The sequence below is a fragment of the Leuresthes tenuis genome, unplaced genomic scaffold (assembly GCF_036924035.1).
Source record: "Leuresthes tenuis unplaced genomic scaffold, fLeuTen1.0.hap1 SCAF_16, whole genome shotgun sequence".
NCBI classification, from domain to species: Eukaryota; Metazoa; Chordata; class Actinopteri; order Atheriniformes; family Atherinopsidae; genus Leuresthes; species Leuresthes tenuis.
The window spans coordinates 6,989,696-7,016,819 of NW_027325370.1; the positions used below are offsets into that span (position 1 = coordinate 6,989,696).

Consider the following 27,124-nt stretch of genomic DNA (forward strand, 5'->3'; position numbering starts at 1 on the left):
AAAAGATAGAGCTGCAGACATAAGATGAATATCTCAGCATGGAACGATGGAGTGGTGGAGAAACCTCAGACTGAACCCTCCTTTTACTGTATATTCAACATCAAGCAAACACATGACAGTACATTGTCTGAAGCTATAAGAGTCAATACCACAAGTAAAAATGATAAGAGCTTTTCTGTTTTTACTGTAGTCTCTCTTTTGCCTTTAGATTTATTTATTTGATATTAATAGAAAAATAGAGGTTTCCAGTTCTCAACATCTAGAGTTTATAATATAAGTCAGTATATCACACCTTATATCAAATCAGCAAAATGGACTGAGTACAACATAATTACAACTACCATAAAAAAACATAAAAATGTAAAACTCTAGTATCACACAAATGAGCCGATACTTCTCCCCAAGATTTTTCTTTACTTGATTAACAAGGTCTGCAACAGAGAATAGCACCAGAACACCTGCAGATATAAATATGTAGAAACAAGTGTTTGCTCAGCTCCCAGAGGTTTTCACTATGTGTGCCTATGTTGTGAGACAATCTACAGGAGCAATAATACATGATTCGTGATTTAGCGTCACCGACAGAATCTTTGACAAAGACACAGATGCTGATGGACAGAGACACACAGATAATGTCAGATCATTTTCTTGCACTTTTCACCTTTTTATGGGCTACACAGATATTCCAAGTTTGCCATTTTGTACAATTCTGGGCAGAACTGCAAAATAAATAATCCCTTTATAGCCAACAACAGCAATAATGAACACAGCTCTCTGCAGCACTGCCTAAAGAATACCGTTTCTTCCTGTATGATCCTGAACATAAGAAGAAGCACAAGAAACCTACATGCATGTGTTATGTAAGACAGCTTTTCAATGTAATTCTGTTTGGATTTGTTCTTTAATGTGATTTCCTTTGTCGTGTGTGTTTTATGCTTGCGAGTGAAAATCCATCCCAATTTTTCTCCTTCTCCTCGTGTCTCTATCTCACTCTTCACAGATAGACTGCCATTTCTCTCTCCCTCCTTCTCCCCATTGATGGATGGACAGATCATGTATATCCAATCTAGCAGTGCTCCTGATGCGGTTAGGGGCTGTGACAAGTCTCCAGGCGGGGAACCGAGCAGAGCGGAGCAAAGGAACGGGGTGACGAAGAGGACACGACATCTGGAGAACACGCAGAAGAAAAAGAATGCAGCAGAGATTTGGACTGCATAAGGTGTCTGCATAGCGCCTTGAGCGAGTATGTTTGTGTGTGTGAAAAGCAAACGTACACCCTCTGCCCTGCCCTCTCAGCTACTGTGTGGGTTTCTGCTTGACAGTCCTGAGTTGGTGGACCCAGTGCCGCACATCAGCCAATGATAATGTTGACAATGGACCAAAATTTGACAGTTTAGTCTGATAAGGTTTAGGTTCTGCATTCATCTTAAAGAACAGGCAGAGAGTAAGAGGCTGTCTTTTCAGTGAGAAGATTTGGACCTCAAAGTGTTACATATAGAGATTGATTGTACTGCTGTCTGATGACATTCACTCATGAATTTCACCATGCAGTAGCAAACATTAGCCACTGGGGGGTAATGTTATCCTCACAGTATTCAAAGGAGCCACTCTGCTGCTCAATGAATCTGTGCGGCTTATCTCGGGCAGTTGTGGCAACTTCCTGCATGTTATTGGCAACAAAGATGATGATAATATGTTTTCACAGGCTGTAACAGTGAAGATGTGTTGGTGGTGTATGTATGGTTGGGTGAGGGTTTCATTTCCTCACGTACAAATGAAATGATGCTGAATGGAACAATGTGCAAAAAACACAAACACGGCAAAGAAAAAAAAGCATAACATAATTTTAGAAATCACAACATTGTTTAAAAAAATTATTTTAGTAAACAAAGCAACTCCAGAGAACACAAAACCAAAAACCTAAATCACACATTCAACAAACAGAACATTTCTAAAAACAAAACAGAAAATATAACATCAGGCTGAACAAAACAACACAAAGAAAAAGAACATTTTATGAATTACAAAAAAGAAAACCAACAACACTTAGTAGAAAACAGCAACATCGGTTAAACCATCACAGAAGAAAAATGACAACATGCCAGAAAACAACAACAAATTCAGAACAGATACACAAAAAAATCTCAAAATAAAAGTAAATCAAGAAATAAACAAAACAGGAAGTCAAGAACATTGGAAAAAACAACATTAACTCAGAAACACAACATTTCACAAAGCAAAACAACATTTCAAAGAAATAACTGCTTTGTTACTATGTTCTGTGTTTAAGTTTTTGTTGTTTTAACAAAAGAATATTTTTTGTTTTGTACCTCAAGGCCACCGCACACTGATCTGTTTTCTTGCTCCGTCCTTAAAACAAATGACAAACCATTTATCTGACCGTGCAGTGCTCAGGGTGAAAGTGAATGACACTTGAAAACGATTATCTCAAGTGCACATTCAGATAAACTTAAATAGATAACAAGTCAAAATTCAAATTCATTACTGAATGAAAAAAAATAAGAATCTTGCCAACAAATTTGCCCTCAAAGAAGTTGATTAACACTTCTAGATCCACAGGTATGAAAGCTCTCACATGTTGAAGGTGAAGAAGTTGTGTTCTGAGCAAACCTGAGACTGTCTGACCTCTCAAAGACAAAGAGGTCAGGGGTCGACTCACTTGACCTCGCCAAACCATATCAACCCTTTTGACTACATACACCACAGAAAACTTTCTTCACACATACCTTTACTCTCCCCTGACCAGAGAGAACAACTTTCTCTTGCAACCCCAACACACCCACAGAATCAACAAACAAAATAGTGAGAGTCCACCTAATTTCACTCTTCTTCTTGTCTCCTTCCCTTGTCCCACGTCCTTCAAACCCTGTGAGTTCTGCACACATCAACACACAAATAAGGAAACACATTTTAAACATTTAGAACCACTGAGGAAGAGAAGTTAGTAGAATCCACCTCCATTTTAAAGACGCTGAACAAAATAGCAGCCATTTTCTGAAATGCAAAATCACCACCACCCCCACCTCTTGATAGAAATCAAATTTGGTCTCATCTTTTCATTTTCTCATCTCTCCTCCCCATCTGTGTGGTGTAACTCCTCTCTTTCTCATTCTCTCCCTCATCATCCCTCACTGTCACTCCACAGCTCTGAGCCATTGACCTCTGACCCCCAGGCAGGTTCACCAGCGGGTCAGCAGCCCGGCGGGGGGAGACAGGGAGAGAGGAGGGGTGGGAGGTCTGTTACTGGGGGATGCCAGCTTCCTCCTTTGGCCATGGATACAGCCTTCACTACTGCTGCCATAGCAACTGGACGAGACGGCAGAGAGAGCAGACTGCACAGAGCTGCTGGGATGGAGCTCTCTCTTCTGTGATCTGGTTGTAACCTCCATGGGCACTTGCTCAGGTTCACACATACAGTCACACTCACATGCACACATAATGACAAACTGGCACACATGCACAATCCCATACGTGCTTGCAAAATCTAATCAAATTTCTTATTTGGACTGCCAGGCTGTGCTGGAAAATACTTTTTCACAATACAAGATTGATGGGCATTCCACGTTGGCTGCAATTAATTGCTGCATAATTAGACTTACAAGTTATTTATTGAAGCAATTTGGAGAATACAAGAGCCTGGGGATATATAAAATCCATTTGATCACGAGCTGCATAAACTTTAAAGATGTCCTCTTACAAGGAGTATTTGGATAGAAATTAGCAATAACCCCCCCTTCCCCAAAATGTTTCCCATGTTAATAAAATGATAAACGATAATAAATCTCTACTGAAGTGTATGATGTGTTTGAGGTCTCATGGGGTCAAACAAAGGTGAGGGTGAGACATACAGATAATAAAAATGATACGGTGGAGGGAAAGATAGCATTTTATGCACATTTTTGGTGTGTGCAGGTGTGTGAAGCTCTGAGCCAGCAAGTATAACCTGCAGGGCCTCAGGGGCCAGGGCTTACTCCAGGTGTTGTCTCGCTGGAAACAGTGGTATTAAAATCTCTGCCGTTAATTATCTCTCATTCGGCTCAAACTTTTTTTTTTTGTTATTCCGAACTTTCTGTACCTGTGTTTTCTGTTTTTTTTTTTTAAAGTAGTTCACCCTAATTCTTACAATAGAAGTCCTCTAAACATTCCTTACTTTTCCTCTTAAATTCTTCCCTCAGCACTCTCTGGACTCTTTCCTCTCTCTTTTCCCATCTTGCTTCCCTCTACCTCTCCTTGCTCAAACAAATATGATAAATGAGGCTATTGGTGTCGCTCTCAAGAATGAGCTGTGATCAGAGAGCCTTTGATGTTTGGCAGCTCTAATGACGTTTTTTGATTAATCGATGTACAGTCATTTTCACTTCATGAGACACACGGTTTTGCTATTGAGTTTGCTCTTATTCATTGTGGTGAATGAATGTTCCATAGAAGTGTATGTGTGTGTGTGTGCGTGTGTTTTTCTCATTCTTCTTGTCTTGTACTCCTACGCCTTGCATGTTTGGCGACAGTGTCAGTGCACTTAAGCCAACAAGCTTATCTCAAGTGCTTCAAGAGGGTCTTATCAGTTTTCTTTGTAATAAGCGGTAATAAACTACACTCAGCGGCACATGCATACTTGCAAACACGCAGGCTTGCTGCACACATGCACACCACACACACACTTGCACACCCGCATCATTTCTGGCTGCATGCAAATATCATTTTGAGTGAAAAACGTTATTTATAATTGTCAAACAAAGATGTGGTCCTGTACCAATAACTGCTTAAGGGTTTAAGGATCAGATGGGTCCTGGTTTATTAAATGTTTGATTTGGCCCAGTGGCTCAATTCAAAACCCAGTATGACTCAAGGAAGTTTAATTTGCTCTTTGTATTATTCTCTGACTTCACCAATAGGTGGAGCTACATACATGAAACAGAGGATGAAGATGCTTTGGTCAAATGCCCTCAAGCAGCAGGAAGAACTAATCAAATTGCCAGTGTGTCTGTGTCAATTACAGCAGGTCAATTTCATAAGGGGGAAAGGCCCAAATCATATTTGCACCTGTATTCTCCCAGTAGCTCCTGAACCAAAAGTAGCAGAGATGCAGAGAGGCTAGAGAACTTAGCAGAACATAGCAGTCAGATGCTCAGGCTGATAATGATATGAAAATGATGGGTCATAAGCACACATGCTTATGAGATATTAGCTATTTCTTAAATTCTATCGATAAAGGCTCAGTGTGGCTGCTGTGAGTGATGAGCTTGGCCATTTGCAGATCTTGGTGAGATGAATAGGAAGCTGATACTCTTACAGTGCAAAGCCACTATCTTATCACTTCCTTTTATCGGCCAGATAAAGTAAATGACTTTGCTATAGGTGTGCAACTGTTCAAATTCATTATCAGCCTGCTCAGCCAGGCGACTATCGACATGGCTGGGGTTGTGTGATGAATTCAGCACTCTCTGTGCGATATGTGTGCAGTCTGTGGTAGTGACATGTTCCGATAAGAGACTGACAGGAGATGAAGATGTTTCTAGATGTGAGAAGGGGCATGGAGTGTGGTGGCTGGAGAATCTTTGAGTCATCTCAAATTGAATGAAAATGCTAATTCTAAAGGCTTGTTAAGGTTAATATAATGCTGAGGAAGGCTGGGGTCATAAACCAGTCATTTGCATGTTTTTAATCAGGGAACTTGGAGGGGAAACATGCATAAATGAGCAACAGGATTTAACTGTGCAGTGTCTCAGGAGAGAGAACATCATTTGTAGTTTGTTAGAGGAAAAAAAGTTGGAGGAAGAAAAAGAAAAAAAGGTGGCTGGCTCTTTTACTCTGTATCAACAGTTAGTAGTCCCCGTGAGGGTGTTTTACCAATGTCAAGGTAGTGAGCGCCATAGTCACAATTTGGAAAAAAGAAAAGGAAAAAAACTCTGATGTTCCCCCTTTTCAAACTAACTCACCTCAGTGTTGTTTTCAAAGGTAGTTAGATCAGCAAAACAAATGAGTTAATGAACTAGGTTTGGAAGTGTCCCATGAGGAACATCCATCTTTGTGGTGAGTGGCAGCTCTGTCAATGAGCGCCAGAGCAGTAATGCACTGGATTTTGTTGGGCAGGCAATGTGTGTGTAAGTCTGTGTGTATATTGTCCAGCATCCAGACATTTGGCTGCCTCAACCAAGGAATGCTCTTACAGAGGATGTTGTTAAGTATAGTTGAATTGCACTGTTTTGCACCCTAGTCAGAGCTCTGTCTCCTGTATTAACATTATGGGGAGTCTGATCACATTCTTTTTTCCTGCCTCTGTACTTTGCCTGCTCTGCATCTAGAGAGGGTATCTCTGTCTCTGTCTCCACTCTACTAATAAAGGTCCATAATCCCTGCTGAGCCGATCTGGTGGTATTGCCGAATTTACAGTAATAATGAGGACTAATAGAGCCAATATCCATCCATTTGACCAGTAAATCAGAAATGTAGCTGAAGTAGGTGATAAATGTTGAGTTCCCCTCCAATTTTCTGAATCATAAATGATGAAATAAGTCTCTTCAATCCAGATTAAGCTCCAGTGTGAGCTCAAAATTCATGTCCAATGTGAAATCTCTTTTGAAATACAGTCACGAGTCTGTCAGTTTTCCTCACATTTTGGACATTTAGCTCCTACTATCACAGACTATAAAGAAGTAATAAAAATTAAAATGTGGTATTGATATAAGAAATGTCCTGTTTTTAAATGCATGCCAAAGCAAACGGTAACTTTGTGGCATCTGCGGAGATGGTAGGGATTCATTTATATTTGACTATATTACTGCTATATGCATATAGCTTTTATATGTTTTTTTTTCATCTTTCTCATTCTGTTTTGCACTTTGTGTTATACTTGTGTTCAAAAGATGCTGCATGAATGTTTATTTAAGCATTACATTCTGTTCTTTGGATATTATCTTATCACAGATGTTTTTACCTTTGTATTAACGAAACTACATTTGTTTAAACAGATATATGTTCCTACAAAAAGTCACACATAAAAGTTACTTACATGTGACACAATATAACACAAATACAGGACTGGCCTTATTCAAAAAAGGTATATGTAATTTGTGAAAAAAGGTAGAATTTTGAATTTCTATTTATGTATTTATCAGGCATATATTAAAAAAATATATATTTGTAATTAACACTAATGTGCATTTTTGTAACAGCATTACTAACATTCCGTGTATTCTACCCAATATAAATATATATGTATAATATAGATTATTATATACTCTATTATACCCCCCCAAAAACAAATACTTTGCATCTAAATATATTAAAACACAAGAATATATGGCAAATTTAAGTACTCTTCTTTTCTCATAAAGCAAAAAAAGGTACCATGGGAGGACCCTATAAAAATGCTCTAGAATTACTGAAAAACAAGGCACCGATTAACGAGATTCATAAAGATGATGATAATACTAATAACAATGATGAAGGTGTAAACTTACAAAAAGTCTAAGTATACATGATCGATAGTTGAACTTTTCACTGAAATATTTCAAGAAACGTATAATAATTCTTTAGAACACTTGGCTCTGATATGAGTTTAACTTTTTTTGTCACAACTGTCTGTTTAATAATATTTTCACAGATATTGCCCTCTTTGAGATAGCATATGTTTTACGTAGGCCTTAGTTTAAGTTTATACTCACAACTTTATTTGAGTGAATGAGGGCAAATAGTACACAGGTAGAAGTTAGCTTGAGAACAGACTTGATATGTACAGTCTGCTTTTACGGCCATTGCTTGAATGTATATGGGCTTAACTATGATCTTAAATCTGGTCATAAAAGTATCAAGCCAGATGAAAATAGTCTTTCGATGTAAAATTTAAATCACTGGTTACAAAAGTGAATTTCTGATGTGACTCATGTTTGCGGTTTAGTCCTGTTTATGTGCTCGTATGGACCACAGCTAAAATATGATGCATGTTTTGTTGTACTGGGTTGTTCCATGTATTTCACTACATTTACAGCTCAGCGGCTCATGTTGTGTTTGACTTGCCACCGTGTATAGCAGTGACACAGTGACTTCAGTGAGTTATTGGGTTGTTCTCGAATGTTTTGGTGAGAAAAAAAAAGACTTTAAAAAAACATTTGCATCTGAATAGTGAATGCGCTGTAGCAAAGTGACCCCATGCAATAGCTGCCAATAAGAGTAGATATCTAGAAATATAGTTTAACAAAAAATTGATTGATCAGTCACAACTAGCATACAAACAGTACTCATAAGTATGCTTGCTACATTCTTGAATGTATACTTTCATAAGATAAAAAATGGTTAAGAAGTATAAACCTAGCTATTGTAAAGACACTTAGAGTATAACTAAATATATAGTTGTGTTACATACTGAAATAAAACTAACATGCAAGTAACTCAAGTATATTATTTTTTTGCTTTCAATGTCTTCAATAGTACTTATCCACAAACCAAAACAGGGCCAGTTTAGTTCTAAAGAATACATTTATTGCAGAAAGTATATTTGCAAACTTCACATAAGAGAGTCAACAAGTCCTGATTCAGTGGAAACCTGTACTTCCCATCCAATAATGGATGTACGGTAGACTTTTGTAACGCTCTGCAGGAAAGTCTCTCTTGCTGATTATTGTCTTGGCCAGCACTCAGACAACAGAAGCCTGCCTGCAGCAGAATGTGCCCTGCAGAGTAGAAATCCCAGCCAGCCAACTGCATTAGGGATGCTCCTCTACCCTGCGGCTCCACTCAGGGAGTAGGAGGAGACGTACATGGCCATGGCTTCAGTACGACTGTCTGCTGGCCGCAGCCACATGGTCGCAAAGTAGACGCTGATACTTCCCAATGAGTGAGTGAGTAGGAGACATTAGTGTACAGGCAGACACATAAATGGCACCAAGATGAGATCAATTAGACTGAGAGCAAGGTCATTAGGCCCCTGTATGGCCAGTGGTCAAAGTGCAATGCTTGTATACTGTGTTGTGTCAGCTGTCAGTGGGTGCCTGTGTGTGTCTGCAACTAAGGTACAGTCAAACAGCATTTCCGGACCCAGTGTAAACTTGTCAGGGTCAAACCTGCTGCAGTATCTTGTCGTGTTTTAGTCCCTGGAGTTGAGATGCAAGGTGGTGAGTAATCATGCAGTGTCTGCATGTGCTGTCATTGATTTTGTCTCGGCTCCTAGCTCTCCCAATTACCTCCAACTCCAGGCTGCCAGTCCCTTCACTGTCAGGGGGGAGGCTGGAGACTGGGGCCTCTGCGAGCTGTTTGTTTACACTGCTAATTGCTCCTGTTGTTTCCTTTCATTAGCCCAGGCTGAGCTATTGGGCTGCCTCACACAACTAAGTGCTCTTAGCCTTCTGGTCCCCTTGCCTATAGTAAATATTGGCGATGTATACAGTGCCTCCTAACATATGGCTGCAGACTGGAAATGATAGGCTCTGCTGGTGCAGTAGAGTGTTTTATACAGAGCCCCATGGAGCAGTGTTCTGCTCTGGTTGTGTCTGACTTACAGTCTGGTCTAACATAACACACAGCCTTGGTTTGGCTGATGGCTAAGAAAAAAGGCTCATACTAAATTAAATACCAATATACCTGAATTTTCACTTCAGAAATGATGTGTCTGTGTGGTGTGAGTGCATCTGCACTAGTGCGATATGTATGTTTACACATGTGTGTGTGTATGTGTGTGTTTGCATGGCCTCTGTGAATCATAAATCAATGAATCAATCATGAATCAAAAGGTTGCATACTGGAGTCAGCCCCTGTGTCCGCAGTTCCCCCTCCCTACGCACACCCTACACACTCACATACACAGAAGCCCACAGCATCTCAGCACACACAACCGTGGCTCCGTAATGACTGCCATCCCTCTCTGTGCCACATTATTAATTAGCTCAATGATCCTTGCCAATGGGACCTGCACTGCAGATTAGAGCCCTCAGCGCCCGAACCCTGACTGCTGCTGTTACTGGTCCAGGGTAGGTGAAGAGGGACCAGGAGCAGAGAGTTATGTGCGCATATGCATTTGATCAAGGGAATTTAGTTGTTTCACAGTAAATATAAAATACTTCTCCTGGCATATTTTTTACCTGCATGACTGTACCCCGGAAGGGACTTCAATTTTGTCCCTCTGTAATGTACTATATATGCTGGTGTATGTGTAAAGAGGTTGGGAAAGGGACTGTGAATTGTGCAAGAGCACAGTGATAAATCTTGTAGCATTGAGGGAAGAAGGGTGGGTGCCACCTGGACAAGACCCTTATGCAGAATGTTTAGTTCCCCTGTGCACCACTACCCCCTGCACACAAGATACATGAACTGGTATAGGCTCCCAGTGCCACAGTTCCTGGCTATCCCCTGAGTTGCCAAGCATACTATTATCTGTCTGAAAACAGTAGACTTCATTGCACTCCTCAGTCTTCTCGGAAATCGCAGGGGTGTGTTTCTGTGTGTTCCTAAAAATCCTACTCTTCATCAAGGGCTTAGTCAGTGTGGCATGCAAATGTGCATTAATATTTTTGTCAGGCCAGAAAAAAGGGAAGAGGTGAGGGAGGAGGGGGAAAAAAGGGAAACGGCCTCTCCAGATGCTTCACAATTGTGCGGAGCAAATGAACATAAATGTCACTGTCAAGCTGAAATGAAGAAAAAATGTGTTATGGCAGCTAACTGTTTTGGAGTTGGAGGACAGCAGGACATGTTTTGCATATGAAGAGGTGAATGCCCAAGGAGAGAGAAGGAGGTTCTGCACCTGTAACAAATGACTGCCCACTGTCAGTGTCATACGCTCACAACCCACCCAAAAAAAGCCATCCCATCAAAACACAGAGGTAGTGAGAGCAAATATGATGTTCTGCATGACAGACAGAATCAACTACTTCAGGGGTGATGTTGTGAATCTTTTTGACTCTGCCACAGTCACTTGTTTGATCCACTGGTGGAATAGCAGTCCCTGTGCTATGCATGTTTCCTGCTCCCTGCCCATAGCTTTCAATACTGTAATAGTGGTTCACAGTGTTATGTACTAAGCTCCAAAGTAAATGGGTAGCTTGGGCATGTGTAAGGATAGATATGCAGGGCATGCAGTCACTCCAAGGTGACAGTGAGGTGTGTTGTGATTATTGACTGTGTGACCTCACGCTGACCCCGGCTGTGAGCGAGTAAAGGGCAGGGAGTTAGTGTGTGCCGCACCGCCTGTCATGCCTGTCAATACACTGATGAATGGAGCTGGCGGTTATTAAAGCAGAATTAGAGCGGGGAGGGAGGTGTGTGGGGGGAGGAGGGTGGTGGGGGGATAAATGATGGCGCAAATGGTTGTGCAGTGGAGACTGTGGAGCCGGATGGCACAGCATCGGTGTCATCAGTCTTTATTACCCTCCAGGGAACAGAGGGGGAGAGACAGGGAGCGGTCAGCGCCACGCACCCCTCAACCCCCCGCCGCCACCAACACCTAGATTGCACCTCCAAACCTTCACTCTGACGACCAAACAACTAGTAGTCCTCATGTACTGTTGCCTACTTATCTGCATGTCAACCTAACGTGTCTTCATCCTTGCCAGCGTGGACGCCTTTTTAAAAAATCTGATGTATGGATGTCGCCTGAAGAAGACACATACATACCTGTGAAGACATGTTTCACTTTACCCACCACACACCTTCTCTAGGCTTGGGCTTTGCCCATTATCCCCTCACTCTCCCCTGTTTTCCCTCCTCCATTTTCTGTCTCACTCAGGGAGAGAAGGACCCCCACTACAATCAATCATGGTGAAGTCACAGTGCACAGCGGCACACTCGGGGCACTGTGAAGATAAGCTGGTTAGAGGAAAGAAGGTGGAAAAACCCAGAGCTGCACTTGGAGGGGAGGCATGGACTGAGGGGAGGGTGCACTGGGTTCACTGCACAGTCAAAGAGTGGGCACGCTCTCTGCCAGGGTGAGTCGGGAATGGATAGATGAGCCAGTGCCATTGGTAAAGCCCCTGTGAGGCCCAACCCCTCAACACAGTGCTGTGCCTGCATACAGATGTAATCGTGCCATTGATATTCTCCCCCTGTGCTGTTGCTGCTGTTGCTCTGCTCCGCTTCTTTTTTCCTAATTAGAGGTTTATTTATTGATACCCCAGTTAATGTCTCTCCTAATTTTGCAATAGGTCTGTCTCCATTACCCAGGAGATTCATTTGCCGCAGTGTTCACAGCAGTGCCGTCATCAGTTTTTTGGGCACTTCCTATTTCACCTTTCCCCAAAATTTGTCCCAATCCGACCATGAGGCCTACTGCCTTTTATAGCACCTGACAGAGAAGAAATCCGACATCGACGTTACAAATCTAAAGTCATTAAATGACTGCAGCATTTTTTTCCGTAGAAATTCCGAAACTAAATAGGAGTATAGAGATCTGCATTAGTAGTTTTAAATCTACTTTCCCTTTAAATAATTCTTACAGAATCCGTGAACAAGTAATAGACATAAAAGTAATGCCTTCTGAGCCTGGAAATGATCACATCACATTGTTTCATTCTAGTTTTTCAGAGAATTCCAGCACTATGCATTGCAGCAAATGTTGATAAATGAGGTCCAGCAGGAGCAGAAGATGACAGAGATGCTTTTGCAGACACACAGGGTATAATGCATTTAAGTACAACCAACATTTTATCAAATAAGTTTATTGTATTACTTACCCAGAGTCAGACAAACTCATCTGTAATAATCCCATCTCTTTGCATTCTGTTGAAAAATAGCTGCTGCTCTGGTGATAACCGAGCATATTAAGAGAGGAGCTACACTAAGAGCAACTAGCATCCCTATAGTGAGGAAATTGTCCTTCCAGCAACTTCAAGGTTGGTTGGTCTATCATTAATTTATATTACATGGCCTTAGTTGTTTTGCATAAATTCTGAGTTAGTTATTTTTTCTTGGTTAGTAATTCCTGGCATGGTGTTGTTTTTGTTGTTCGGATTTATTGTGTTTTTGGTTTTATTCAAACACATTTCCAATTGACTGCTAAGGTTTTAAATTACAGGCAATGTGATGCATTTCCCAACTGGTTGTTATATAGAAAATTTAAGTTAAGCCCATTATTTCTTAGACATATTTTCTCTTGTGGACCCTCAGAGCTTTTGCAGTCTCTAAAACAACAGTGAAAACTGTGTGCTGACATTGGCTAAATCATCACTTGATTTGAAATAGAAACCTTACATGTCTCTCTACAGTGGCCCTGAAGTGCTAAATGCTATCATATTTAATAAAACATGACCACAAAAGAGAAAACACAACCAAATTTAACAACTGCTTAATTAATTTGAAACTAGGGAATACAGATCGTGCCTATGATTGGACAGAATCCAAGTTCTTTTGCAACAGGTTGATGTAATTTCCTGTTTTTGGTGTTTTCTTCTTATGATCTCATCAGTTTCTTAACTTAGTTTCTGAAGACTGCAAGAAAGAGCGAGAACTTTCTCTATTCTTACAATCAATATTTCAATCTTTGGAGGACCTGTTTTTTTTTTACTTCTGTGGTTGTGTTCTGTAAAATGTAGTTGTGCTGGGCAAACATTTATCTCTGAAGTTCTTATGCATTACAGGAGATTTCTCACTTTGTACAAAAAAGTGTACTAATACATTATGAAACAGCAGGTTATTTAGTGTGGATTTATTACAGTTTTGCTTTTTGCATATTACTTTAAAGTGTTTCTCTCTTGAACAATGAAATTTTCCCCTGAATTTTATCCTAATCCAATCCCTCTCAGGCGTACAACAGCTTTTAGGCTTTCTAGTAAAATACGGCTAACTAGGAAGTTGGCATGCTGTACTTACACAATGCCATGACATCTCACTGGAAAAGTTAATTCTGTAGTCACTTGCCTTTTGTCAAGTTTTGTGAATAGTGCAAGGCATTCTGATTATTAGTTAGCCTTTACATCATCTTTTGGTGCAGGAAGGGATAAATTGTTCTTTTTTGTCATTACACCGTTTTCAAAGGAATGTATTTTAGTTTATGTATTTATTTGGAATTTGTTGTCTAGAGTGTTTCAAGGAAAACCATGAGGTTTTCTAAAGCTTAACTAAGTTGTTAAGATGTATAAACCGAACTAACACCCAAGACAAACAAAATAGAGTTTAAAAAGTATTAATGGGGGACAAATATCTGGTATGCATATACACATATATGTACAGATAGCTAGATAGATAGCTATATATATATATATATATATATATATATATATATAGATAGATAGATAGATAGATAGATAGATAGATAGATAGATAGATAGATAGATAGATAGATAGATAGATAGATAGATAGATAGATAGATAGATAGATAGATAGATAGATAGATAGATAGATAGATCAAATATGTCCAATATGTTTACCAAACAAAATTGAAACTGATGTTGTTATTCATGGATTTCACAGCTTGAATAAATTAGATCATTTTTTTGTCCTGTTTGTTGCATCTCCCAATCTCTTGTTGATCCTGGTCTCACAGAATGTTTAAAAACGTAACAACCAAATTGACAACTGCACCCCACCATATATGTCAATATGTGGCGATTACATCATCCCTCTTAGTTTGAACAGATTGTTGTTGCTCCCCATCTCTCCCAGCTGCTTCCTCAAGCACAGGTGCTGCTACACTGACTAACTCATGGATCAGAATCAACCTTCTCGTTCAGCCCAGGAACATCCCTGTCAGTCTCTTCTGTCTCCCCAGGCTCAGTCTGATCCTATTCCAGCCATCTCACAGACTACAGCTGCCCCTGGCTCTGCACTGGAATTGGATGGTCTGATGACTAGTGCAAATGGTCGATAAAAGTCTCTGCAATGGTGCACAAGACAATGAAATTCACAACCCCGGATGTAATTTTGTGGTATAGCTGGTTCTGTAACTGTGTCATGAGATAAAGGTAAGATGCTAACAAGATACAAAAGCAGTTCAGTGTCTCTTTATCATTTGGCTCTAATGCCCTTCAAATAGGGAGGATGAGCTTTTGTGCACCAGGCATTGACACCAATGGGTTAACTAATGATGGCATTAGTGTGTGTTGGTGTGAATGGCTGTGCCTATGTGCGCATGTGCCTGTCTGCATCAGAGTCTGTGTGGTATCGTTTGTGTGTATGAGTGCATGTGTCTTTCACAGGTGATCAGTCAAGGCTATCCACTCAGCCGTTCTCTCGCAGCCCCCTCATTACAGCCCACTATCTCCTCTAAACACCTGCAGCCCCACAGCCCACCTTCAGCTCCTGGGCCCACACGTTGCCTCTTTTTGTCCCAGTGTGGAAAGAGCCTGCCCATCACATCAATCTACTGCACTGTTTATATTTATGTACAGGAGAGAGGCTAAAAAAGGCCCCTCTTACTGTGGGCTTTATTGACTAAGCATTAAGCGGACATTATCAGGCGATAGCCCAGTTATTTATGAGGCGGTGATAAAGGCTGTAGGACTGAGTTATGTGAGAACCAGGAGCAGGATGAAAGCTGCTCATACAGAGGCGCTGATATCCGACACTTGCTTCTCTCAGTCTTGGTAGAGAGGCATGGCAAATGCGCCAAACAGAGCTGAAACACTCAAGGATTTATGGGCGGCAAATTTATGCTCCACATAGGTCAAACGAGGGACTGTTTATCTGAGTTTCATTGTCACTGTCCTCGTGGCGCTGTGCCGCAGGTACTGAAATTTTCATATTCGCTTTAGGCATGTTGCCAAAGAAGAGAGGGGAGGGGGGATCTCCAGGCACAGTACTCCACTGACCTTCTGAACTTAGTTTTGAATTTTCTTTGCAACGCAGAGCTCGTGCTTTTGTGATGTTGACATAAATTATGCATGACAGATCATACTCCTCTTTGACTGTGAATGTTGTACACTGTATTTCAGCAATATGCAGTAACCTTGCACAAAAGGTCTGTGGCTGTCTTTGACCTTTTGCAGGAGGGTTGCATCAATGTTGTTGACATTTATTGTCTACATACCTATACCTACACTTTGATTTGGTTCTTGCACTGTAAAGCCTGAAGCACCTTTGAGTCTTGTGTCACTTGTTCCTCCTCAGTGTGCATACACAGCTGAGGTATATTTTTTTGTGTCACTTTCATAAATCTCATCCCCACTCTGCCACTAAAATTCTTGACATACATATATCCTCACCTCTGTATACTGTACATCGCCCTGTCTTAGCTAGCCAACGCCATCTCTCTTTTCAATAAACCAGGTCAACAAACAAAAAGCAATTACGTTGGGCAGCTGCCGCCTGGGAATGGGTAATTACAGTGTGGTGTGGACAGCTTCATTCTAAACAGGTACTAAAAGCATCATTAATCATCCTCCCTCTGATGCCTCACCCTGGTCACGTGACACAGGCTGCTGATGAGCTGGGGAGGGGGATCTGCCTTGGGGTGGGGGAGACCTGATTGGCTACTTACAGAAGTCCTTTTAGAGGTCAGCCAGTCAGCAGAGATGACCCGCCAATGACCTTGTATCACTTGACCCCTGAGGGCCTGCGGGTCACTCTCTCATATCAGTTGGAGAGCAGGCAGCAGAAAGACAGAGGGGAAGACGAATGACACAGAAAGAGGGAAGAGGAGGAGAAGAATGGTGCAAGGGTAGATGGAAGGCACACAGAGGGTTTGTGCAAAGAAGCAGTGGGAGGGGTAAAGATGAAAAATAAAACAGTAGGCGTGAGGTTTGATTGAGCACCTGGTCTTTCCCTTTTGCATAAAAAGGCTGACGAAAAAAAAAACAACTGTGTTTTTATAACAGCAAGGCCAGTCTTGATGGCTGCTTCAATCCTACACACCTCTTTCCTTTCATTCTTGTCTCCTATCCCTGTCTTCCCCCTTTTCCTTGCCTAATGCCAAGCTGCCCTCAGGTGGGCTAAAAGGTTGATAACATCAGATGAATCTAATTAGTGAGGACTAAAAACATCTGTATATTTGCTCTCTTGATGTTGATTAGTCATTTTCGTAAACAACAAAACAGCAAGAGACTGTAAAATGTGCGTACATCTTTCCAAATCAAGTTGATGATACATATACTTCGTTTTGAGGGCCAAGAGATTGACTCAAAAAATAATTTCTCTTCCACGTGAAAATGGAGCCAAGATGGCGTTTGATGGAGACTTGACTGAGGAAAGTTCATGAACTGTTCCCTCACTGAGCATAGACTTCCTAGGATGGCTGGTTGACAGATAAAACACAAAGACGGATCTGAGAGACAGAGCGCCAACATCCTCATACCGGCACCCATCCCTTTCTCCTCTGTCGTCCCTTCAGCTCACCCCTTTAGCCACGCCCCTTTAACCCGACTCTCCTCTCTCTCCATATGTCTATGAATCTGTCACTATGGCAACCTCACCCCAGGGGCAGAGAGTAGGGGGTTGCCTTCGTACAGACAAATAAGCATTGCAGGGCTAATTTATGATGGTTTGTTTAGGATTATAATACACTGATGAGAGGTCAAAATCTGTGTTCTTGCACATATGTTTGGAAATAAGGCTGTATGTGTCTGCTTGAGCCTACTCACATTAGATTGTGTGTGGCCTCTTGCTAAGCATATGCGCTACAGCTGCACTGTACACATTTTGGAAGGATAAAAAGGACAGAAGAAGTGCATTTAATCAAGACTTAATTAGACATTTTACATAACAATTGCAAATTTGTGATGTGATACAAATTTAGGAGGGCAAGACAACTTACTACTGTAAGGGCATTGGCATTAAGTCAGTGCCATCATTAGCATCACAGGTCCAAGTTACACTCGATGTCTTAGATGCAAAATCAGCATTATCTAAAAGGGCTTATTGCTTTGTTTCCCTCTTTTTTATTTTATTTTTTATGCTTGTCTGCAACTTTTCAAAGGTCAGCCTAAACTAGTAAGTAGATAGAGCTACATGGGAGAGGTCACATAGGCAGGTATGTCTCAGGGCCGTCTTGATTGAGTTTCCTGAAGCAGCATGATGCTACATGCAGTATACAGCAAAACATACTGTCCAGGATGCTCTCCTGCACCATCCCATCACACGACTTCCCAGGAAATGTAGTTTTTTTTTTTAGTGCGGCACACATTTACAACCTTGACACAGTTTCACCTCTGTGTGCACCCTTCTTCTCACTCATTTCCCCTCTCCTCCCATCCACACAAAACCTTCTACTGACTCAAAGGACCCATCCCTACCCCACCCCACCCCACCCCCAAGAGCAAATTTCCCACTGCAGCCAGAAGTGCTGAGTGCTGCTGTTTGCCGTGTACACAGAAATTCGCTGAGGCTGTAATCTGTCCCCAAACATCTGCTCCCTGGAGTGGAGCAGGAGAGGAGAAGCAAAGACTGGACTGGTGTGTGTGCAGTTGAGTGTGGCTCCGTCAGAATGTGTTATGTATAGACTTGTATGTGTGTGAGTGTGTGCGTGTGTGAGTGAACAATTATTCAAATAGGTGCTTTGTATGCTTTTAAACGCAATATTAGTAGCACCTAGGAAACAAAACACATATTTGAGTAATTGTACACAAAGCATCCAAATGAGCATTGGCACACAGTCACACAGACAGGTGCACTTCATTTCAACTTTCTTGATGCACAAATTGTTTGTTAGTCAAATATGTGAATTAGACTGACCAAAAAGACTAATAGTGCGTGAAAGTCTTTGCAAATGAAGAAAAACAGTAAAATCAGACAAGCAGAAAAACTAAAAAGGAGGAGAGCATTCAAATGATCTATGATTGCAACAACAACAGAGCTATCTGTTTGTGTCTCACAAAGAGTTAGAAAGAGCTTAACATGATCAATTGATTTTACTCCCATGAGCTCTGGTAAGGATGTTACATGCACATTATGTTTTGAGTAAATTTTAGGTCAGTGTAGCATTAATTACAATGAGCTCAGAAACGTATATCTGTTCATTTAAAATATAATGGAAGATATTCTATAAAGCACATACACTCCCTTGTTGCTCATCCCACACAGCCTTCCTCTGGAGAATCATAACAGCTGCCCTCATCAGCCAACTTGCAACAGGATACAGAAGGAAATAGAGGCTGTCAATACTCTCATCCATCATGCACTAATATATTACTGGATTTAATTTGATATCTCACTTGTGTGTTTCATTTGTGTGTTTCGTGTTCAGGAGAGTTTCATCTAAACAAAATTTGGCAGGAACTTTATTTTTTATAAGAAATTATGACTTTATTATTAATCTGCCGCTTGATGATTAAAATGAATAAGTTGAATAACAAGATTTCTAGAGCAGATTTAATCATGAGAAATTATTGCTTTAAAGAAATGGAAGAGAGAATTAAGGCGAAGAACACTGTAGCTTGTTCAGTGTCAATAGCGCTTGGCTACTTATGAGAAGCAAGTTTACATTTTTTTTTGTTCGTCTTCATTTTTGTGCTTTATGTTTGCATGTTTGAGCACAACACAGCTGTCAGTCTTGCGAACCCACCGTAGATCTTCAGCAAGGAATTACAGAAGAGTAGAAATTCATCATACTGGGGTCACACTCAAATGCTTTCAGACTAAATGTCAGGTCTGAACAAACAATGCAGTTCTCCTTTCATCAATTGAGACGCAAATGCTGAAGCTGCCACAAAGTGAAATTAGAGTGATAGTTCACCCAAAATAAATCAACACTTCCTTTCGCCTTCACCTCAGCCATATGATTCACAATATCTACTATCTTTCATATGTTTGGTCCTTGCTAGCTGTATATTTCTAAGTGAATCTATTAAAACTATGATGAAGTAAGTCTGCATTTAAAAAAAAGAAGTCTCAGCGCACACCTGCTGCAAGCATCCCTTGTGCACAATATAACCTGAAGCCCTGTGGCAGGGGACCATGTTTGCACAAGATGATGAAGGAGTTTCAAATAAGGTCAACTTACGCTTCTCAGCAGGAATAATTTCGATAATCACGGACATTGTCATTATGTTGTTTCCGACGTCATCATCATCCCCGTAACCTTGACAAGTGCTCACTTTGCATTGGAGAGATGGACACATTTGTCGGTTTTGTTAAACATTCCACTTTGTACTATTTTGTTTACAGAAAGGCAGCCTTGATGGCATGCATTTTGCTTAAATGCAAATTTGAAATAAATTGAGCGCAACACTTTTTTTAAAATCCTGCCTGCATGTAAAATTATTCTCATTAATTACCAAAAAAAAAAAAAAACAACTTTCAAATGTCAGCTTCTCTCCATGTTTGGTCTTTTATTCCTCTCTAGTTTTATTTCAAATTAATGAGATAAACATTGTAGAAAGTTTTTTGGGGGGATTAATGTGTTTTTTAAAATTATTCAGACAAATGTGTTTGAAATAAATAAGTTGAGAGCATCAAATGAATAGTTGCTACAAATTTTGTTAGTGCTGCCTCTGACATTGAATAACATTTAGTGCTCAAGTAACTTTTTTAACTTTGCTTTTAGAACTAGCCTTTGGTTCATATTCTATAAACCTATTGGGGGGAGAAAGAGTCTTTCATCCAGTTTATAAAGTGAGCCAGTGGCACGTATTTTGGCTTATTAGAATAAGAGATAGACCAAAAATTAGGTTAGTTCTTGGTGCAGGAAAAAAAAGCATTATCTGGTCTGCTATGGAATTATAATATGAACAATTATCATATGGCCTGGTCTCTCTGCTATTCAGCTCGATGAAATATTGTTGTGTGGACATAGAGACTCACACACAGCAGAACAAAAGCGCTGGGAGTTGTATGTCGGAGGAAAAAAAAAGAAAATTAATGAAAGAAAAAGCTCAGACTTGGAGGTCACCCAAATTAATGGTGCATCTTTCTCTCTGAGAGCTACTGACCGGGTCATCGTTGTCCTGAGGCAAGACAAGGGTCAGGAGGTGAGAGTTGAACTCTGGTGTAACTGCATATATTAGCTTGGCCTTGCAGCCCTCATGTCCACTCTTTCGCCCCACAGAGATGCAATTGTCAAAGCGCTATCCGTAGCATTTCGTTTGCATGCAAAATTCTAAGGATGACACCTGTTAAAGGTTTAAAACATGCCTTATTATTCTTTTATTTACAGCATTTTATTTCAAAACAAGTTTGATTAATTTGTTGTGATGAATTTTGGAAGTATCAACAATCATATCCAAAGCAATGACGTTAATTGAAAGCTAAACAAAAATATTCCCTTTCAAAGAATTAATGTGGCTGATGGCTCATAGCTTGATATCATAATAGACATTAACATGATAGAAATGCCCTCTGATACCGAGCACACAGCAGTGTTTAAGAGTCGTGTTTACAATCATTTACTTTATATGAGAAGAGATGTGAATCTGGGAGGAATATTTAGCGGCTAAAACTACTGGGGCCACCCAGTTTATGGGTGAATCTGCAAAACAGCACAGACATTTTATTGTCTCTTCTCCCGCATGAGTGTTCAAGCCACATTATCATTTTTCTGATGCATGTATAGGGGTAATAAAAGACGCAGCATCTCCCAATCGTGATGTCTTTGCGTTCCATTAACACGCAGTTAGAGATGCATGCAAATGCCCTCAGATTTTCTGACTCAAACAGATGGACCACCGTGGATCAATATTCTAAAGTGCGGTCAATAAATCTATCCCTCAATTATGGCATGTTAATCACTCGGTATGGAGGATAATGAAAACCTCACAACGGGTAAAAGAGGCTACTACATATATCACGAAATCAGAATCAACACTTCGCTGCATTAAACTCTGCCATCGAGTCTAAACAGGTGCATCTAACTTAAAGAGAATCAAATAAACCAATCAGCTCGTTTGAGACAGCAACAGTGGGATTTTATGGATTTTTTTTCTAAATTTATTGAAAAAGGGGAATAAAATGATACCAAATAGATATTTGTTTGTGTCGGGGAAGAAAAACTTAAACACCAAATGCTGACCTTAAATCAATTATATTAATATTTCGAACAAATCTACTAAACATGCGTTCTTTTGAATAAAATATATTCAAGTAACGTCGGTTCCTGAATAAATTGCCCAAAATAAACAAATAGTCTTCCACAGTTTTTATGGTCAATTGAATAAGTTTGTATCTTCGTTTACATTGTGTAGACAGGAGCGCAATGGGATGACTTGAATTTCAATATTCAAATCAGAGCGCCAGTCTCAAGCCGGGGATAATGACAAATCGCATTCACCCGTTCTTGCATGAAGATACCTGCCATTGCGCTTCTCTCGACTAGCATCCAATCGTTGTAAACAAATAAAGGTAAAGCCCGATTGAGAGCGATGCAAACGCGAATCAAAACATCTGCTGCCTGGTGTCCGCGCTGTCTAACGCACGATGCAGTTCAGGAGTTCAGGGGCAGGTGCTTTGGCGAGGTCGGTCCGGTAGATGAGTGGGTGTCCAGCAGAACGGCGTGTGAGTTGGGGGGCACGGGCCGCTAGTAGCAGAGCAGCCCATCCCTCTGTAATTTCTTCTGTTTCATGCGTCTGTTCTGAAACCAAACTTTCACCTGCGTCTCGGTGAGCTGCAGGGCGCTGGCGACCTCCACCCGCCTGGCCCGCGTCAGGTACTTGTTGAAGTGGAACTCCTTCTCCAGCTCGGTCAGCTGCTTGGTGCTATAGTTGGTCCTCGGGGCCCCGTTCACCGTCAGATGGCGGTCCTTACAGATGCTGCGGTTTCCAGCCTCCAGATCACCGAGGCCCGAGCCGACAACACTGAACCCACAGGTCATGTGCATTCTGGCTGGGAACAGAGCACAAGGAGGAAAAAAAAGAGTCATCAGCAAGATCAATGAGGCGAGCCACAAAAGAAGCACAGAACTTCTCTGAATTAAATTATCCACGCCCATATCCTGAAAATGAGATAAGCATTTGCCTCAAAAGTTGCAACGGATAAAAAATCTGTTGTATTAAAAGTTGACCACATTTAAATATAAACAGAGCTTTTGTATATAAAGTGAATAAACATTTACCACAGATCTAAATAATTTAAAGCCAAATCTGAAAGACATGGAAAAGATCATTTCAAAAGAATGATCAGATACAGAGGAAACAAAGGGCCTCAGATGATATTAAACTGATTTGTAGGAACAGGCTCAGAGCCAGTTTGTTTTCACTCTGTGCCATATTTCTGTCTGTACAACAAAGATGTATTTCACAGCGGTATCAACTTTAACAACAGCCCATAGGCACACTGCAAAATCTTGTGGAGCTCTGAAACAGCTTGATTTGGAACTGTGTGTTATCTACAGATGTGGACGTGATAACAGACACGAATGTGCAGTACAAAGCATTGCAAGTCAAGTTTGAAAAAAGAAAATCACCAAAGCTTTGTATGGACACCTCTGGGAGATTTTAACATTTCACTTGTAGCGCAGGGCTGTTACAGCATTGCATTACACAGTTATTGTGTTGGTGTTACACTGCAGGCTGATCATTTTCTAGGGAAAAAAAGGGCTATACTGAAAGTAGACCTAGAAGTGTTTGGCCATTCACAACTTTGTAGCATTTACAGTCCATTAACTGTATTCATCAGAATCATTAATTATTTGCCTTTGGGCCATTCTGTGTCAATGACAGTTTAACAGTTTACAAATCTTTACAAACACTGCTTAATGACAAATGTTCCCCATTCTTATCCTCTGAGGTTTCTGGGTTACGCATTAAAGTATCATCTGCGCTACTTATGTGCAATGAATGACAGGGACTGCAGCTATATCTTGATTTTTCATTGTTGACGTTGTGGGTAGTCGTCAGTGTGTCTTCGCCTCTGAGAAAATGTGCTGCTGCTGGTGCTGCTGCTGTATAATGGAGCCAGGTGTAGAGCAAAACCTCCCACCAGAATTCATTGAGAGGAAGGTTAACAGGCCTCCAGCCACTTGGAAAAGCATAGCAGATGGAAAGGTCAGTTATAGGATAAATGTCAACATCTGTGTATCAAGAAAATGAATGTGAAGAGAGAATTAGGAGGCAGTGAATATGAGGGGCCAATACACATAAGCTGTACGTAATTAAGAACCTCAGCTTTCAGTAGTGCAAATCACATGCACGCTCTGATTAATGGCTGCAAAGATAATAGAATTGATGCCAGCCAGAAGGCATAAAAGAATCAAACTAAATATTTGAGCAATGACTTGTACGCTTAAAAATAGCCAGCCAGCACATGGAATAGAAGGGCCTTCCAAACCAAGGAGAGGGAAGAGGAAAAGGTATAGATCAATACACATTGCCTCAGTCATCTGGGCATCCAGCCCACAGTAATTCAGGTGCTGTCAAAGCATAATTGAAGAATGACGCACAGGGAGTATATACACCAGGAGCCAGGAGATCAGGTTACAGCAGGTCTTTGGAGGCCTTTCAACAACGAAGAATACGTGAAACTTCTTTCTTTTTTTTTTTGAGCCAAAACCAATACCTCCTCAAGAGGAAAGCGCACTTTCACTAATGATTCTTTTACAATTTACACAGTAGTGCTAATGACTTACTCCTTCAGATGATCTCCTTCAGAGAGATGCAGAAAGAGGTTACAGAGATACTAACAAAGCTGCAAGGAAATGTCTTTGTGCGTGGGCGGGTGTGAATAAATGGCTTTCTAAAGTGCATGGATTTGGATCAGATGAGCAGCTATTGTGTGTTATGGATAAAGTGACTTCTACCTGAAAGGTGTGGTTGCCAACTTACCTTCCACATTTAGGCAACATTAAAGTTTATCCACAACAATGAAAAAAAAAAAGTTGACATGCATGAGCATGAACAAAAGTAGTTTCCTTATTGGGTTTCCCCCAATATTGCATTATTTGAGACATGCCACTGGTGTTTATATCATGTTTCCCAAAATAGCAAGAGTGGATGCACATCATATACCCACTATTTGAATTTAGAGTTATGGCCCTAAATGTGTAGTGTCAAAGCTAGAAATGTTCCATCGTATGATACTGAAATCAAAGTCTGTGTATAATCCACCTCAACCCACATAATCCATATTTTGAGTGTATCAATTGGTGACAAAATAACAGATTGCTTTGTTTATACTGATCTGAAGTTTGTAATAGTTTCTTATTGGTTTCTTGCATCTCTTGCAGAGGCCTTTTACCATGAACTGATTGTAATAAAGCTGCATCGTGGGTCACTGAGCAGTAGGGTCAGCAGCACCCCTTACCCCTTGTAAATCTTCCTAAAATTGATGAAACCTGATCAAAGTACAGTGGCCAGTCAGTCAAGTGACACTATTGATCAAATGAAGGATCTATATAAGATACTACAACTCAAATGAAATTGAGGATTGACAGGCATTTTTCACATTAGTAGCCTATTGGTATTTTTAAGCCTGGGATGTGTATTCTTCTGTGGGCTCTCTGCCCAGAACTCATCAGTCAGTGAAATGATGATCTGTGACAGCAATTATGTTAAAAAGGTGGACACATGTAAAGGTGCTGCAAACTGAAATCAATACACAAGGGCTTTCATTACAAACAGACAACTAATCAATACTTGGGGAGCACTCCAGCTTAGAAGAGTAAGTTTTACTCAACTTCCTGTGAGTCTCGACAGGCAGTGGTCTGCTGCATTATTCAAAGTCTGCTGGTTAGTAAGGGCAAGGGTAAATAATTAATCACCATCTGGGTTGAATATACACTGAGGCTAAGCAGGCCTTTCACTGTACCTCGCCCTCCCTCTCTGTAAAGTCTAAATCCTGCTTATAACAGTAGGTGGAGCAAAAATGTTAAATAACACAGCATGAAACCGTTAAGGAAATATGAACCGACTCCTCGTGTGCATATTCAAATGTCTCATCGGGACAACAGTTATTGCTGCCATTCGAAGGTTTCGATTCGATTTGTATGTATTTAGCTTGCCTATTGATGACGGAGAAAATTGTTTTGGGTGACGCACAAAGGACGTCAGCTATTTTTCTTCTTTTTTCCCCCTTTTCCAAGACCGAGTGGAAACTTCAGACAAACTTTCCCAGCCACGAATGAACGTTACAGCTTACACACACTCAAGCTTGTGCAAATGCAGAGTATAAACATATGTTGAAGATCCAAATATCCCTCTATTCACTTCTAAAAAAAAAAAAAATTTACCCGCCCGGTGCTGACTCTTTTTCATCCTCATCCACTCAAAAGTTTCCCTCCTGTCATCCGTAGCAGTTCCGTGACAGTCCGAGCTGGCCGAACTTCCCACGGCGACGTGAATCTCGCGGCTGCTGTTAGAGGAGGCGTGAATTTGCTCTGAAAGTGACCCAAACCCGGGGTGTCGAGTGTCGTTGTTGTATGAATGTTTGCATCCTTGAGAGTCGTGCGCCCTGCACCGCCAGGGGACACGAGACGAGTGGAGGGAGGCCGGTGTGGAGAATCCCTCGTGAGTCTCATATTGCGGGTGTGCAGGAGGGCTGTCCGGAGAGGTGAGCTCCGTCAAATACGGAGAATAAAATCCAGAAGGGGTTTCCAGCTCCAGTTTACCCTCCTCATGATGACAGCAGAGTTCAAGAGGAGACCTGCCGCCAATTTCCAGGTTTATGACCTCTCTAGCTCGGCAGAAGTCAGTGAACAGAAGGCTCGTCTGCTCTTCGGCTGTTAACTCTTGATAAGAAGTCATTATCACCTTTCCCCTGCATAGTCATTGGACGGGGTTGCACTCTATGCCCGGCCTCTCATGCATCCAGCTACGCATGGTCAGACGGCTGGACAAGCGTGGGGACATTCCACAGAGGAAAAACAGCAGTTTCTGATTGATGGAGATGACGTGCCCTCCTGGTCTCGGCCAATAGCCGGACATCTCTGCCACGAGGAAGGACAACGCGGATTAAGCCAAGCAAACAACTTGTGAAGCTCACGCCAGGTCAACAATTTTGAGTTGTTCGTGCACAACAAGCAGGCCACACAAGCAGGCCACACCTCAAAGCGACACACCTTCCCACAAGGTGGAGAAGATCACCAGCGATAACTGAGGGCCTTCGTTTGCCCCTCACCTGTCCAGACAAAGAAGAAATGACGTCGTCGGTATTTAGATTCAGTATGTCTGAGGCCAAATTCTTTTTATTGAAAGTTTATTTTTCCAGAGAACAAAAAACTTTTCATTCTTCCCCCCAAAGCTAAATTAGCATAATATAGGCCCAACTAATGGATTATGCAAATTTGCAAATGATTCTTAAAAACCCGAGGCCCTGTTAAGCAAAGGG

At 41.1% G+C, this 27,124-nt stretch overlaps 1 protein-coding gene across 1 annotated transcript; it reads right to left on the reverse strand.

Annotated features, from left to right (window-relative positions):
• Nucleotides 1–21,884: 21,884 nt before the first annotated feature.
• On the reverse strand, nt 21,885–26,623 carry hoxc1a (homeobox C1a). The gene is made up of 2 exons (XM_072367046.1): nt 26,028–26,623; nt 21,885–22,687 (listed from the first exon to the last, which is right to left on the reverse strand). Exons 1-2 carry the CDS (start codon nt 26,539–26,541, stop codon nt 22,383–22,385), a joined length of 819 nt encoding a protein of 272 aa, XP_072223147.1. The 5' UTR covers nt 26,542–26,623; the 3' UTR covers nt 21,885–22,382.
• Between the last annotated feature and the right edge of the window lie 501 nt (nt 26,624–27,124).